Source organism: Callospermophilus lateralis, chromosome 1 (assembly GCF_048772815.1).
Source record: "Callospermophilus lateralis isolate mCalLat2 chromosome 1, mCalLat2.hap1, whole genome shotgun sequence".
Lineage (NCBI taxonomy): Eukaryota > Metazoa > Chordata > Mammalia > Rodentia > Sciuridae > Callospermophilus > Callospermophilus lateralis.
The window spans coordinates 86797398-86814923 of NC_135305.1; the positions used below are offsets into that span (position 1 = coordinate 86797398).

At 35.5% G+C, this 17526-nt stretch overlaps 1 protein-coding gene across 1 annotated transcript in view; it reads left to right on the top strand.

The window, feature by feature from the left end:
* Gars1 (glycyl-tRNA synthetase 1) overlaps positions 1 to 17526 on the top strand; it is a 38731-nt gene that overhangs the window by 12401 nt on the left and 8804 nt on the right. Inside the window, exons 7-12 of the mRNA XM_076836027.1 lie at positions 4665 to 4810; positions 7083 to 7232; positions 11152 to 11314; positions 12174 to 12338; positions 14289 to 14396; positions 15775 to 15920. Coding sequence (XP_076692142.1) covers positions 4665 to 4810; positions 7083 to 7232; positions 11152 to 11314; positions 12174 to 12338; positions 14289 to 14396; positions 15775 to 15920 — 878 coding nt within the window. The remainder of the gene's footprint in view (positions 1 to 4664; positions 4811 to 7082; positions 7233 to 11151; positions 11315 to 12173; positions 12339 to 14288; positions 14397 to 15774; positions 15921 to 17526) is intronic.

Sequence of the window (17526 nt, forward strand, 5' to 3'; positions counted from 1 at the left end):
ATCATCATTTTCCTAGGAAGATGCGTATAGCTGTTTGTATATGCTGCTGGTTTTTCACCCCCTCTTTTAGCTGTTTCACTTAAGCAAAGTATGTTGGTCCAAAACCATGTTTGGTCATGCGGCTCACTTTTTAAATTTATTTGCTTCATTGGATGAAAAATAAACAGCATTTCATTTATATCTATTTACATTAATGTATCTGAAGCTAAATCTAGGATGTCCTTACATTTTGCCTTTTACTCTTGGAAGTTACTGGATAACGTTTCTACTATTGCCTTATTTTTTTTTTAAACATCCTGAGATACCTAGATTTCCTACATAGAGAAATTCTGAAGAGAATTTAATTTAATTTAATTTAAATTGAAAACTTTCTTAATCTGGCTGATGAATCGTCTGCCAATTTATTTCGGTTCTTGTGAAGTGTGTTTTATCCCTTGTTTGAAGCTCATTGCTCTAGTATTATTACTCATGATTTAGAAAATAATTTCTTGTATTTTGATGCTGTTATGGTCACACATTCATTTTATTTACTCCTTTTCCAAAGTCATGGCCTCTGTTAGAAGAAAGGAAATATTTCTCACATTATTCCCAATTTCTTCTGTTTTCCATTCTGAATTTCAGAGTTGGATTTTTTGTGTATATGTCTTTGAGGGTCTTTGATCTTAGTTTCCTTAGTTTCCAAGTAAATTGTCAAAATAGAGAGACAGTTGATTTGATAAGTAATAGTTTGAACATTGAGTTTCTGTTTCTTGGTCTAGGAGAGCAGTCTGTCTCTTTTATGATTTGCTGTGGGTACATATGTACACAGCTGTATAATACTCCATGAAAAACAATGGACCGATGGAAAATGGTATAGTACTTAAAAGTGTCCTCAGTAGCTCACTGTTGCTGAGCATAGAATATTGTTTGCTGCATTTGTTCATGCCTGATACTCCTTTTCAGCCCTATGAAGCTTGTTTAAAGGCACTGCATCTTTCTCTGTGATAGGAAAAGCTCTTCTTCTGTTATGTGTGTAGAACAGCATAGAATTGATTCTTGTTTATTTTTCTTTTCTTTCTTTTTTTTTGGCAGTACTGGAGTTTGGACCCAGGGATGCTCTACCACCAAGCCACATCCCTAGCCACTTTTTAAAAACTTTTTGTGACAATATCTCATTAAGTTTTGGAGGCTGTCCTCTAACTTGTGATCCTCCTGTTTCAGCCTCCCATGTTGTTGGAATCACAGGTCTATGCCACTGCACCTGGTTCTGTCTATTTTTGCTAATACACCTCTGAATGTTCTAGTTACTGCTTTTTAAAAACAAACAAACAAAAAAAAAACATTGATGGACCTTTAATTTATTTATTTGTTTATATATGGTGCTGAGATTCAAACCCAGTGCCTCACACATACTAGGCAAGTGCTCTACTACTAAGCCACAACTCCAGTCCTAGATAAGTGTTTTTGCCTTAGTAAATACTAATTATTTAAATATCATCAAATATGAATTATTGTTCACATTTTCCTGACTGCTTGCATTATTATAAGTGATGTTAAACATATTTATCAGTTTCTGTAATAGAGACTTGACCAGGTTTTTTTTGTTGTTTTGTTTTTGTTTTTTTTAAGAATTTCTTTTTTAGTTGTAGATCGACACAATACCTTTATTTTGTTTATTTTTTATGTGGTGCTGAGGATCCAATCCAGTACATCACACCTGTTAGGCAAGCGCTGTACCACTGAGTCCGCGCCCCAGTCCTTGACCAGGTATTTGTGGCAAGATATTTAGTGATTTTATGTACTTCAAATGGTTATCACTTCTGTGAGGTTCGGCCATTGATGACCCTGGTCTAGATCCATTAATTGATTAAGAGGTTCCAATTTTTTTTTTTTTTTTTTTGGTCATTCTGTTATTATTCTAGATGGCAGAAAATGGGAAAACATTCTTATTCACTGTTTCTCTGAGATACCATTTGTGAAGAAAAGGGAGAACATGTGCTTGATCCATTTCCACATCTTATTTTAACCTGTTTATTGATTCCCTTTCATCCTTAAAAAATGCACAGTGAGTTCCTGCCTGCCTTCCCTCTTTTCCTTCCTTCCGTGTTATAGATTAAAATATTTGATCTTTTTCAGTTAATTGCTGTTATTATCTTTACTGATGGTTAAATTGTCCAGTCTTCGGCTATCAGGAGATGTCTGCTGAGTACTTTTGATGTGACCCTGTGGTGGTCTTTGATAACTCCCTTGCTTTTTAGTATGACAACTGTAGGCTCATCTTGTACATTTCCTGTCCCAGACTTGGAACAGGACTGGACCATTTCTCCAAGGGTCTGTGGTCCTTATTAGTGAACATGGTATTAGTTGTTGATTCTAGACCTTTTTGGTGAACTGAGCCAGGGAATTCTTATTTTTTAAAGGTAAAGTCATCATGAATTGATTTGAAACTTCTAATTAAAGATATTATAGTATTTTTATTTTATAAATTTTAAATCTCTGTTTTCTTTACCCACACCAAAAATACCAGTTCTCTGCAACACAATTATTAACGTTTTATTCCCCACTGTGTGCATCAACAGCCTCAGAGTAACAGTAACACCAACATCAACAATATGAATATTGAAAACAATATAAAAATTCATTTTATTCTTTCTTTTCAAAGATACACCAGAAGTTTTCAGTCAGTCCTGCGGTCTAACAAGGGTGTTTAAATTCACATGCGGTCATTCTGTGTCATTAGGTCACAAGCTAGATACACAGTCTGTGTATTTTGTTTTCCTCTCAATTTTTAGGTTTTCATTTTTTTAAATTAAGTTCATTTTATAATTATACCAAATCCTTTTAGCGCCAAAGTTAAATTTTAAAAGCAAAATATAAAGTATATTCAAGTAGAAATAGTGTGTGTTTCTCTTCTCTCTATTTTATTCCCTTCGCACCCTTTATCTTATTCTCTTCTTGACACATAGGTAAGCAGGTTTTAACTTAAAAAAATTTGGGGGGGGCTGGAGTTGTGGCTCACTGGTAGAACAGTTGCTTTGCATGCGTGAGGCACTGGGTTCGCTTCTCAGCATCACATACAAATAAATAAAAAAAGGTCTATCAACAACTAAAAAAAAAAAAATTAAAAAAAAATTTTAAGCCACATTTAATTAAAGACAGATAGTGTGCACCCCCTTTTTAGGTAGATGATAGGATTCCACATATACTTTACCATGTTTTTTTCACATAACAATAGATCCCCATTCTAATAGTAGAAAAAAAGGTATTCCTTATTTCATTTTATAGCTGCATAATTCTGCATTGTGTGCTTGTAGTTTATTTATATCACTAGTTCCCTATTAGTGGACATTTGGGCTATTTCCTCTCTTTACCATTACAGATAGTGTTGCACTGAATAGCTTTGTGCTTATATGTTTCATGTTTTTACTGTTTCATCTTTGGGATAGATTCCTAGAAATGGCATTCCTGGATCAAATGGGAAATGCAAATGCAATTTATTGAAATTTATACCCAATAAATTTCTTTCTGTATCCTCAGAATCTTTTTCTTCCTGATTCTTTTTTCATTATGTCTTTTATTGAAAAGCAGTATGTATTATTGAATTCTCTGGGAAACAGAGATGTTCTTTAAGCTATTTGACTTTCTCTTTAAGTAGGAGGACCAGCTTACATTTGTGGTGTTTGTATCTTGAAGGTCACTCAAGTGACCTTTTTATCTCAGTGATCCAGCTTTCTGGGTAGTGGCATGATTTTCTGAATGTTCCTTAGAAGTTGTGTGACAATAGAACCTAGAAGATTTAGTTTTTAAATTTTTCATTCAGTTGTGGAACGTGGTTAGTGCGAGCTGACTTTTTGTGGAGTGGAAATTGAGGGATACAAATAAAACTTCTAATAGTCACCCTTTATTGTGTAGGTACTGTGTATCAGGCCCTTTGCATACTTTATTTAATCTTCATTTTATGGGTAAGCAAATTGAGATTCAGAGAGATTAGGAAAAACTTGGTCTTGAGTTAAAGTTGGAAGATATGTCCAGCTCTTTCTGACTGCATAGCTTCAGTTCTCATGCCATGAGTCTATTGATTAAATTATTTTATTTTTATTAGGAGATTTTTTAAAAAGGCTTTTAAAGTATGCTTTTTTATTAGATGATTTGTCATTCATTTGAAATTCTTGAATTGGTGCTCGTACATAGCTTTGACATTGATTGTCATTGAATATATAGAATGTGCAATACACTGGAAAATCCAGAGGTGGATCAGGTGCAGCTTCTACCTCTAAGGAGCTTAATACCTAGTGTAAAAAAGTTATAAACACATAAGAAATGAGCTTCTTAAATTTGTTTAGAGTGGTAAAATACAACCTTTAAACTTATTTATGTGATTTTAGATTCTTACCAACCAATAACTATTATAATGAAACAGGAGTTCTATCTGTGTGCCTTTCTTTTGTTCATTGTGAAATGGTGAAGGCATTAGTTTTAGGTCAGTCCCAGAAACGTCTCCATTTTTCTGCTGGTAAACGAAAAGTGTGTAAACTGTTTATGGTTTTAATGTGGATATCCTGAAGTTTAGGTAAATTCTTATGTTCTTGAATTTTGTGTGAGTCATAGCAATGGATTGAAGAAGTTATATTACTTACGCCTTGTTTTGTCTTTTGCACTAATTATTGTCTTGATGTGTTCTTTAGCTTGATAACTATGGACAGCAAGAACTTGGAGATCTTTTTGTGAACTATAATGTGAAATCCCCCACTACTGGGAATGATCTGTCCCCACCAGTACCTTTTAATTTAATGTTCAAGACCTTCATTGGACCTGGAGGAAACATGCCTGGGTATGTATCACAGTTTATTTGTGTAACCAAGTTATTTAAATAGCTTGTAATAAAGGTAAATATCAATGCTGGGAAGGAAAAAATTTGAAGTTATATATAGAAAGTACAGATGAATATACTAAAGAGAAAAAATGACAGCCATATTCTTAAGTTTTATTTCTTATAATTCTTAATATAATCACTTTCCTTTTTTTTAAACTACAAACATAACAGACTGTGATCTGTTAGTTATAGTTGTATAGGGGAAGGGCAAAGAATGATTGCTGAAGTGTACTTTAGCACAGCTGTCCAGTAGAACTTTCTGCAGCAATGGAGATGTTCTAGGTATGTTAGTCACTAGCCATGTATGATTGTTGAGAACTTGAATTGAGACTTGTGCTACTGAGTAATTGAATTTTAAATTTATTTTAATTTGATTGATAGGTATTGGGGATTGAACCCAGGGGTGGTTTATTACTAAGCCATATCCCCAGCCTTTTCTTTGAGATGAGGGTCTCACTCAATTGCTTAGGGTCTTGCCAAGTTGCCAGAGCTGGCCTTAAACTTGGGATCCTGCCTCAGCCTCCAGAGTTACTGGGATTACAGGTGTGTGCCATCACTCCTAATGCTTTTTAATTAAATTTAAATAGGCCTGTTATTAATGTCCTATCACTGAACAGCATAGATATGGCCCATTGATCAGAAAAAAGAAGTTTTTCACAGAATAAACAAATCTGGATAGTTTATAAAGTAATCTGGAATTGGAAGCTTTTTCTCCAGATTTCCAGTCCACTGTTAACAAACACAGCCAATGTTTCATTTCGTAGTGTCAGATATTTTTTTCTGTGGATTTGTTTTAGAGTAAAAATGTTTTAATTTAATTTTAATTGTGACAAAATGTTCACAGCTTATTCTTTTATAAGATAATAGGATGAGCCAAGCATGGTGGCACATGCCTATAATCTCAGACACTCAGGAGGCTGAGGTTAGAAGATCAAAAGTTTGAGGCCAGACTTAGACAGTTTAGCAACTTATTTTTAGACCCCATCTCAAAATAAAGGGATGGGGATGTAGCTCAGTAGTAAAATGCCCTTGGGTTCAATCCCTAGTACCAAAAAAAAGGAAAAGATGCCAGGTTGATTTGGGATATTTTGTAGAAATGGTAAACTTTGCATTTTGATAGTACATAGAGATTTTATAAAATGATGTGTATTCTCTGACCCAGACATTTCGCTCCTGGGAATTCCTAAGGAAATAATTCAAAAGGAAAGGAAACTATGCTTATAAAGAACATATAAAGTGAAAGTATATATAATCTACTTATCATTAATTTGAGAATGGTTAAGAATTATAATAAAGTAGATCATTTTAATATAATACTTTGCCACTGTTAAATATAAGATTTTTTTTACAATTATTTAGAAAATAAATAAAAGAAGTAACACATAATTTTATTCACATCATGTATTAATACATACATAAACTGTAGTTGTTAATACTTGGATGAAATCTGTAAAGAACCACAAGAATGAAAGAGTGGTCATGTACATGAAGAGAGGGTGAAATTTTAGATGTCTTTTTTCCTTGGTTTTGAAGTTGTTTTAATAACACTTATTTGGAAGTAGGCTATTGAGAACACTTGCCTAAAGGGGGTTTTGCATAGAGTATCTTCTGTGAAATTGAGGTGAGGGCAATAATGATAGCATTTTTTTTTTAACCATTTGTTTAAAATATGAAGAAATAAAGAAGCCTTTGGCTGAAAACAGAAAATACTGCAGAGGATAAAATAGTATGGGAATCCTTGAAAATGTCCTGGCTTGGTGGAATGATGGACGTGTTTAGGGAACTCTAATGTTAAGCCTTAGCCCATACTGACTTCTTTTTTGATCTCACAGTTATGTTTCATTTTGTGGATTAACAGAGGTTTTATTTTTGGAGGGAACCAAAATTATCCTAATCTATACTTCTATGAAAATGTTTGCTCAAGAGGACATCATCAGAGGTTTTAGGGGCACTGTGAAAGAGGGGGTATTTTGACAACTGGAATAATCCAATAAAATGACAGTGCTGCAGTAGTCTTGCCATACCAGTTACTTAATCTATTTTCTGATACTTCTATGAGAATATTTGCTACAGAGGAAGATATCTGTTTCTAAAACTTTGTCTTCGGGCCTGTACGGTTTTGTTGTGAAATGGTTTATTTGAGAATTTTGAGATTTATATATAAAATTTTATGTTTGTTATAAAATATTATTTTTTTCTTGATAACAGACTGATCCACTTAACTTTTTAGGTATTTGAGGCCAGAAACTGCACAGGGGATTTTCCTGAATTTCAAGCGACTTTTGGAATTCAACCAAGGAAAGTTGCCTTTTGCTGCTGCCCAAATTGGAAACTCTTTTAGAAATGAGATCTCCCCTCGATCCGGACTCATCAGAGTCAGGTACTGCCCTTGACATTGAGTTAGAAGTGAAAGATCGCCATTTTGAAACTATTCTGTGTTAGTACCAATTATGGATTTATTTTTGTCTTCTCTGTGTTCTTTATATTTTGTAATCTCCAAGTGTAATACCTGGGATAATTGGCGGTTTTGAATAATGGAAGTATGTTTGAATGGAAAGGTAAGAGGTGGGAAATAGCTTAAACTTCTTCCTTGCTCCAAGATCATTTTTTTTCCATGTTCATCATATGTTTTGAGGATGTTAAGCTCTTGATTTTCTGAACCAATTGCAGTTTGGGCAGTGCTGCTTTTTGTGGGGGCAGATGGGGTGGCGTTATGACAAGAGGGTCACTCTAGTCCAGTGCAGACAGCTTTGCTGGAGAGTGTTTCAGTAATCAGTTGGTGTTTTGGATACAACCTCTAGATATTTGGGGAAGCCTTTAACAAACTTACCCGCTTGCCTCTGTTCTAAAAATGTGCTTTTGTCCGTTATATCCAGGAATATGTGGGAAGGCATATAGGCACTGTTCACTTCTACTGTTTAGACATGTATTATGACTTAGTTGTTTATGACTTGAGCTTTTAGTGATTTCTGTACATTTTCTCCCTGATGTCATCTCTTAGAGTTACTCATTCTATAAAAAAATAGGTTGGGGGCCTGGGGATGTGGCTCAAGCGGTAGCGCACTTGCCTGGCATGTGTGCGGCCTGGGTTCGATCCTCAGCACCACATACAAACAAAGATGTTGTGTCCGCCGAAAACTAAAAAATAAATATTAAAAAATTCTCTCTCATTCTCTCTCTCTCTCTCTCTATCTTAAAAAATAAAAAATAAAGGCATGTACCACCACACCTTTTTTTAAAAAAAATAGGTTGGAATAGTCATACTGAACTTTTTTTAGGCACTGAAAGTATTCTCCTAGTCCCAAGGCACCACCGTTTCCTCTCTTCTTACTTGCTGTAATTACAGACATAGCCATAGCCTGTCCCAGCCACTGACTGCAGATCAAAGTACCCAAGGCACCTGCCTGATCTTGTTAGTCCCACGGTGCCGTCTGTGAGGAAATACCTCTACCTGTTAACCAAACTGTCTTCAGAGCTGTAGTCCCTTCAGACTTGTGGTTTAGAAATGAGAGATGTCATGGAGGATGTATGTACAACCTAAAGAAAGGGGTGGGAAGGGCCCCTTTTAGGTTTCATGTAGAAAGAGAGGTAATCAGAAATTTAAGGTATTGTGAAAATGAAAAATGTGTGAGATTTGAGTCTGTTATTTCCCAAGGTCTGGGTTTTTTTTTTTTTTTTTTCTTTTTGTCTCTTGGTTTCTCCTGTTCCAATGGTACCCTGACACGTGCACTTCCCCAGTACTTATACTGACCTTGTCTAAATCTAGTGTTTGGGAGAAGAGTCTGGGGCCTGTAGAGTGGGAAAACTAGCTCAGAATTGTGTGATCACAGGGGTTAGTGGGAAATGACTAGTGGCTCATTTCCACTTCAAAGTATCCTGCCTGGTTTTGACTAGTTTGGTTATGCACATCATCAACATCCCCCGTGGGAGCACTAGGATTGGTTTGTTCAGTGTTAAGATTTCTTCTTGATCAGTTATCAGGTGATGAGTCTTTTTATAACGGTAATTACTTTTTTTTTTAAATAGTTCTTTAAAAAAAAAATATTAACTCTTTCAGAAGTATCAGGTTACTCATCTGAAGCTTTTTAAAATTTTTTGTGTTTGGTTAGTTCTGTCTTCCTGGCTTGTGTATACAGTCTCTAAACTTATGGATAAGAGACAGAGTTAGTCAAATAAATGTTGCCTCCTGTCTGTGAACTAAGGTTGCCTTTTTTTTCCCCAAGATAAATAAGGTGATGTTTTTATATGTACACTGAAGTGATTACCACAGATAGGCTAATTAAAGTCTCTCTCAGGAGACTGGAATACTTCTCACAAGAATAGTTACCTTTATTTTTGTTGTTTTGGCAGTAAGAATACTCAAGATCTATTTTCTTAGCAAATTTTAAGCATTCAAATTAGAAATCCATTGGATTAGACAAAGGGAAACAAAGGGAAGGGAAGTGGGAGGGGAATAGGAAAGACAGAATTAATTGGTCATAACTTTCCTAGCCCTATATTTGCATATACAATCATGGTAACTCCACATCATGTGTAACCACAAGAGTGGTTTATTCTTTGTGTGTGTGTGTATATATATGTATATTCTGCCAATATACACTCTACTGTTATGTATAACTAAAAAGAACAAATTAAAAAAAATTTTTAAGCCTTTATTCCCAAACTGAAATTCTAGATAGATGTCCTAAAAGTCCCAAATATGCCATTTTCACAGCATCATTTTTGCAGCACCTGTTTTGAGGATTCTGAGTAGGGACTTTAATTAATCTGCCCCACATGAGGATGTGCAGTTCCTGTCAGCCGAGGTACAAACTGTGCAGACAAACACCACATTTGTCCCTCATATTGCTTTGTGCACAGATGTTTGATAGTTGTTCAAAGATGATTAAGACATAGGTGCTACAGGACTAAATAAGGGGTACCATTAAAAAATAAAATTCAAAAAATAAAGCTCTTTTGCAGTGCATTTCGTGTGTTTTTAGGACCCATTTAAGAATTTTATATTGCTTCTAAAACATCTGAAGTAGTCTTGAAAGTACACCAGTAAATGTGATTTGTTGTTTTTAAAAGAAGAGAGATTTGATTTTGCCTCATACAATTACCTCCCGGCCCCTCATCTCCCCCTGCAATAGCTATTAAATTGCCATTCAGAAAAATCTTTTTGAGAAGCCATTACTGTGTGCATATTTATTTCATCGTTATGCATTGAGCTTGATGTTGTCTTGTTCAATTTTTGTCTGCTGTCCTTTTCCATGAATAACACTTTATTTAAGAAGCTCTTACTCTAAAGAAACCATCTGCATAGTGCTGTTATCATGTATAGAGCAGTTAAAAGAAAAAAAGAAACCAAACTGTTATAAAAGCTAAAGAACCATTTCAGTCCACTTTTAATTTCCCATTCTTTGAAAAGTCAATATTGGTTGTTTCATTTAGGGTGTATTTATAAAGACTTACTGATGCTTTAAGGAAAAACATTTTATTTGGATGTCACTACTCAATATCTCACGTGTGTCTGCATGTGTGTGTGTGTATGTTGGGAGAGATATTAAGAATCAAACCCTGGACCTCTAAACTACTAGGCAAACACTCTACCACTGAGCTACATCCCTAAGTCTTTTTATCTTTTTTTTCAAGACAGGGTCTTTCTTTAGTACCCCAAGCTGGTCTCAATCTTGGGCTCCTGCCTCAGTCTCCAGAATAGCTAGGGTTATAGGCATATACCACCATGGCCAGTTGTAAATTTAAAATTTGTTATTAATCTGCCTTTTAAAAATTGTTTTCAGTTAAAACTAACCCCATCTTTTTGGATTTGGTTAGGTGAAAGAAATCATTGAGAGAAGTTTATGGTTATTTAAAATAGTGAATTAAAAAGTTTAATTTTATTATTAATATTGCTTTTATTTTTAGTGTTAAGGATTAGATCCAGGACCTTGTGCATTCTGAGTACATGCTCTATCACTGAACTACACCCCTAGGCCAGTTTTTAATCCTTTTAAAAATAATCAGGCTAGGGATGTTGCTCAGTGGTAAAGCATTTGCCTAGCATCTGTGAGTCCCTGGGATTGATCCTTAGTTACTTCAAAACAAACAAGCAAACACAATTATGTAGACAAACCCAATCAAAACATTTTTTGTTCCTTCCCTTAAGAAACCATTTTTTTTTTTTTTATTAATTTTAGTAATAAGCTATTCCTAGAGTCGGGGCCTTTATCAGTATAGAATGCATTTGAAAATAGGGGCCTTGTTTAGTGTTTTTTAGTTAAGCATGCAGATTTTATCCGTTATATTTTTGTTTTCAGAGAATTCACAATGGCAGAAATTGAGCACTTTGTAGATCCCAGTGAGAAAGACCATCCCAAGTTCCAGAATGTAGCAGACCTTTACCTTTGTTTGTATTCAGCAAAAGCCCAGGTCAGCGGACAGTCTGCTCGGAAAATGCGCCTAGGAGATGCTGTTGAACAGGTAAGATGCTGGAGTAATTCAGATATTGCCAGTACAGGGTTTGCAGGGCTTACCAAGTTCTTTTTGTACTGGCTAATAAAATATTTTATTTTAGCAGTCATATTTTTATACAGTCATTCATTTTATATTTTGTTTGTTTGCAGTGCTGGGGATCAAACCTAGGGTATTGTGCATGCTAGGCAAGTGCTCAGCCACTGAGCCCTGCTTCGGTCCCTACATAGTATTTGTTTTTATAGATAGAATTCATTATACAGTATTATCACAATGAGGGAAAAATCACCCGAATATCCCAGTTTCTGGATTGTGGGGCTAAACACACACACAAAAAGTTTAGCAGAGTGATATTGGAAAATTGAGCTTTGTTTAAATTGTGCCTCACTGATCCACTTTTAACATTCTGTGTAACTTCGAGGAAGACAGAATTTGGATCAGGAAAGCAAGGCTGCTGGATTCTAAGCTCTTCTGCATTACCCATATCAGTTGGTGATAAGGCCTTGCAGGTAGCAGAATTTCTCTAAATATTCTCCAGGAGATAAGACGGGGTGAAAAAACAGTAGCTGCTGCCTGGACGACTTGCCTTCAGACCATTGAGCTTCCTGGCCCTGAAAACGTTAAAGTTGAGGCTGGATGATAACTTGCTACCCATTTTGCAGAGAGAATCTCTACAGTGATGAGAGATGGGGTTAGATGATTTCTAAGATTCTTCCAGTATTAAAATCGTAAGATTACATGTATTGAATGGGGTTTGCAGATTTCAATGGGTAGGAATACATTAAAATCCCTTTAACATGCATTATTAATTTTGTGTATCTTTTTTCTTTCCTTCTTTTCCTCCATGCTTACTTGCTTATTTATTTAGGGTGTAATTAACAACTCAGTATTAGGCTACTTCATTGGCCGCATCTACCTCTACCTCACGAAGGTTGGAGTATCTCCAGATAAACTTCGCTTCCGGCAGCACATGGAGAACGAAATGGCCCATTATGCCTGTGACTGTTGGGATGCAGAATCTAAAACGTCCTATGTAAGTAGAATGGAATGGTTTTTACTCTGGTTTCCACATTGTTAACTTAAAAAATCTGTTATCACAGTTGTGCTTTGTGGACTTAAAAGTCATAATGGAACAAAGAAAAGAGATCTTTTCCTGAACAAAACAGTAAAAGTAGTCTTCTTATGAGGAGCGGGCTGTTCTGTGTCACAGGAGGAGCTGCTTGGAGACATAGATAGCTTTTTCAGACAGATAGAAAAGATTGATGATGATGGGGCAGTGCCGGTGTGTGTGTGTTTGGTGCTGTCCAGTGTTATTGGTGACCTCTCTGAGTGAAGCTAAGATGGGGTGGCCTCCTGATGTCAGGAATCCCAACAAATGTTAGAAATGGTGGTAGGGTGAGTAAAGAAAGCTATAGTACTCTTAGATTAGAGAGCTATTTGGTAGTTTGAGGGGCTATACTAGTAGATTCTCATCTTATTTAAGAACTGCCTTTTCTCTAAAAATTCCGACAAGATGTCTAGATTACCTCTGCATTGTACCCTCCCATGCTTGTATGTGAACATTAGTACTAAACTTAGGAATGAAAGGCATTTGAATATAGAAGATTCTTTCTGTGTTATTGGCAGTAGTAATGAGCTGATATCCAAAACAAGGACCCTGAGAATCTTTTGTCACATCCCTTATTGGATGTTCGTGAGTTCTTCTCTAGAGAGAGGTGGCTTTAGCCTGGGATCAGTGGGTTAACCCAGAGTCATGGATTTTAATTTGTAAACTGGCTTTTTTTTTTTTTTTTTGTATGGATTCCTTTTTTTCTAATTAAAAGTAAAAATAGTCATGTTAAAGTATGATTTCTTTTTACAAGGAAAAAATAATTCTGAAGACTTACAAATTGTACGCTTGTCCCCCAAAGGGATTTGTGTCTCTTCTGTATATTTATAAATTTTTCTATGAAGGATCAAGTAGTTAATATTTTTGGTTTGTGGGCCCTGTATGGTCTCTGTTGCATATCTTCTTGTTGTTTTGCAACCTTAGAAATGGTAAATGCCATAAGCCCACAGGTCTTGGTGTGTCTGAGTTAGATTTCTTTTCCTCCTTCTTTTTTTGCGGTACTGGGGATTGAACCCAGTGGTACTCTGCCTCTGAGCTACATTCCCAACCTTTTCTGTGTTGAGACAGGGTCTCCTAAGTTTTGCTAAGGCTGACCTCGAACTTGCAATCTTCCTGCCTCAGCCTCCCAAGTAGCTGGAGTTTAGGCATGTACCTGCACCTGACTTCTAGATTATAAACACACTTGCATTTATAATATTTATAATAATATGCATATCTCTTATAGTGGCTTTTATAGATGTTGTTTTAAATATATTATTTTTCCTTTGTGGAATTAGGAAAGAATATAATCAGGTTTTTCTTATCTAATTATTTTTAGCAAGCTTGCTTGACATATGCCAAAATTTTATGTAGTATCTCAGGAGTATAAGTATCATTAATTTCTTTAATTTTTTTCTTATTTTCTGGGATTTCTTTTTATTTTCAGATTAAACAAAAAAAAATATTTCCCTTTTGTACAAGAGAAGATCATTTTTGTGAGGCTAGTAGGTACTTTGTCCAGAGAGAATAGTGGGTTTTGCCCAACTCATTTTGATACTGATTACAAATTTGAACCAATTCTACATGTTTTGTCTATGCTTACATTTAATTTTGGTAATTTACTCCTAGAATATATTAGTTTAGCCCATTGTTGAGATAGGGCAATGTAAATCTCTGGAAAATAAGACTACTTTGTGTACAGTATTAGTTATACTTTCTAGATTTGTTAGCTCTGTGAATTGTGAAACTATTCCCGTTTCAAAAATTTATAAAATCGACTTAGAAATTCTATGATTGAATATCCTACAGTATTTGAAAAGGGCTTATACTGTGCATGCATTTGTGAACAAACTCAATGTAAGCAATAAATGTTTTTTATCAATTCTGTTGTCTTAGGGCTGGATTGAGATTGTTGGATGTGCTGATCGTTCCTGTTATGACCTCTCCTGTCATGCACGAGCCACCAAAGTCCCTCTAGTTGCTGAAAAACCTCTAAAAGAACCCATATCCTTTCTGGTCACTGCATACTCAGGCTTAAGTGCAAACATCTTGCCGATATATAAGTTCCAGTCTGTACTTCATTCTGTGGGTGAATGGAGAAGTTTTGGAGTTATGGTAGTATTATGGTTTGGATCTGAAGTGTCCCCCAAAGGCTCATGTGTTGAAGGCAGTGCAGTAATATCATATCCAGAGGTAAGGCTTTTAGGAAATGATTGGATTATGAGGACTCTGGCCTCATTCGTGGGTTAACCTATTTGATAGGATAATAATTTTAATGAACTCCTGGGAGGAGGTAGAAACTGTAGGCAGTGGGCGTGGTTGGTGGAAGTAGGTCATGCTTTTGGGGACTGTATTTTATCACTGGCCTCTTCTTCACTCTCAGAGCAATGGATCGAGTCCATGGACGATAGACTGAAACCTCTGAAACTGGGGACCACGATGAACTTCTCCTTTAAATTGTTTATGTCAGGTGTTTTGGTCACAGCAATGAAAAGATGACTAACGTTTGTTTAAACCTGTTAGTTATATCGCCCTCATTGCTTCTTTCGTATTTTCTATACTTGTAGTCTGATATGGGAAGTCAGTATTTGACCTTTAGAAGAAGCACATTCAGAAAAATGCTCTGAATATTTCTATTTTGTTTGAGGTTACATTTTTTCATACCTAAAGCTGTAGACCCCTACGTGCATCTGGTAAATAATTGTTCTGTGAAAAGATGATTGCAATTTTATGGTAAATAAAATAATTTAGCTTACATTGTTCGTGTATTAGCAAAATAGAAGTTTTCTTTCTTCCTTTGTGTCTTTCTTTTGTATTCAGGATTGAACTCAGTGGTGTTCTACTTCTGAGCTATGTCCCCAGCCCTTTTTCTTTATTTTGACACGGGGTCTTGCTAAGCTGCTGAGGCTAGTATTGAACTTGTGATTTTCCTTCCTTAGCCTCCCAAATTGCTGGAATTACAGTCGTGTGCCACTGTACCTTGCTATAAGTTTTCTTATCAGAGGCTGAGGATGTGATCTGTGAACTGGTTTCTTAGGGTAGGACAGTGACGGGAAATAGACCTTGTTGTATTTGGCATTTTAGAAATGAATTAATTGTTACCCAAAGTTTTTGTGTTATGGATTAAATTATATTGCCAATTAGGTATAATATTCCTTTTATCTCAGTATAATTGAAAAATTCTCTATTGGTAGTGTTTACTTATTTTTAAGTGAAGTTTGTTGAAGTGATTTTGGGGATAGTTGTTTCATTTTGCACTTAAAATCAGCCTACATAGGATCTATACTAGAGAACTGGTGATGTTTTAGGTTAATGACTGACTTCAAGATCATTTTCCATAGTACTGAGGCAGTGTTTTTTGTGATCCTTGACTACTCCATACAAAACAGTTAATGTTGTTCAGTTTGAACCCAATAAGGGAGCAGTTGGTAAAGCGTACAAAAAAGATGCAAAGCTGGTGATGGAGTACCTGGCCATCTGTGATGAATGTTACATTACAGAAATGGAGACACTACTGAATGAGAAAGGGTAAGATTTAAGATGTTCACTTTTCACTGGGCTCCAGTCATATGTCCTCTCTGCCTGGTTCTGAAAATTAGGGTGATGTTAATTTCACAAGAAATGTTTTGCAGGTAAGTGCTGCTTGTGGCTACATTTAAAGAACTGCTTTTGCTAGAATTTTGGCACTATGGCCTGGTAATGATTTGAAATAGATGGTAAAGATCTTTTTCTTTTCTAAAGATTTTCTTAGAGAAGGAGACTTGTCCAAAGTAGTTTCTAAGGAAGGAGTAGAAGTTATAGCTCCTGTCTCAAAAGTAACTGTTCTGTTTTTGGAGAGCTGGAGTTCTTTCTGTGAATTTTTTTAGGCATACAAATAAAAACAGTAGTGAAGAGTCTTAAGGAATACAGTAAAATCCAACACTAAACAATATAAAATTTCCAGTGTCTGGCAAGTAATAAAGTTATACACCCAATAAAGCAGGAAAATATGACTCAATGATGAGGAAAAGTCAGTTAAAACATGCAGAAATAACACACATGCTATGATAAATACATAAGGATTTAAAAATAGTTATTGTAAGTACATTTCATGATATAAAGGACATAAAGGGAAACATGACTGTAGTAAATGAGAAGTGAAAATATATGTTAAAAAGAACCAAATGGAGCACCAACAGGTAATATCTCAAATGAAAATTGTGCTGGGCAGAATTAACAGTAGATTAAACATCGTAGAAGAAAAATCATTGAACTTAAAGGCATAGCAACAGAAGCTATTCAGAATAAAGTGTAGAAAATAAGAGACTGAAAAAACATCCCGTGAGACAGGATTAGCAGTTAATATGTGAAATTGAGAGTCACAGAGAGATGGAGTATGTAGAAAAAAATATCAGATGAAGCCAGACATGGCAGTGCTTGCCTGTAATTGCAGCAACTGGGGAGGCTGAGGAAGGAGGATCACAAATTTGAGGCCAGCTTTAGCAACTTAACAAGACTTAAAAGGGCTGGGGATGTGGTGCACTAGTTAAGCACCCCTGGGTTCAATCTCCAGTACCTTAAAAAAAATAGATGATATGGTAGCAGAAACATTTGTAGTCTCATAAATGCACATTTTTTCAGAGTAACTTTAAACATCATTGTATTGTTTTTTGTATAGCCCTCCAGCTAAGAATGGTTTTTGCATTTTCAAAGGGTTTTTTTTAAAGACAAAAAAAAAAAAAAAAAAACCCAAATCAGATCAGATCAAAACCCCATCAAAAACCCCCCAAATTAGAAAACACAAGAGATCACAATTTGTGCACCCTTCTCATTTAGGCTAAGTGAAAGAATCCTTACACAAAAGATGGTATGTGAAACTCTAGGAAAGACAAATCCAGCTTATAATGATGGAATGCGGAAAAGTGAGTGGTTGGTGGGAAGTTGGGAGGACAGATGGGAGAGAGACCCAAGGGAACCTTTGGGGCCTTGGTGGAAGATGAGCATTTGCAAGTTGAAGATAAAATTATCCATTTTAGTAGAAAGATGTTTAAACATTTCTGTTCTTCTAGAATTAATATCTGTTTATGCTCCATCATCATCAAACCTGTCGATATAACACTACTTAGATATCATCCACAACAAGATAGTTTGCTTT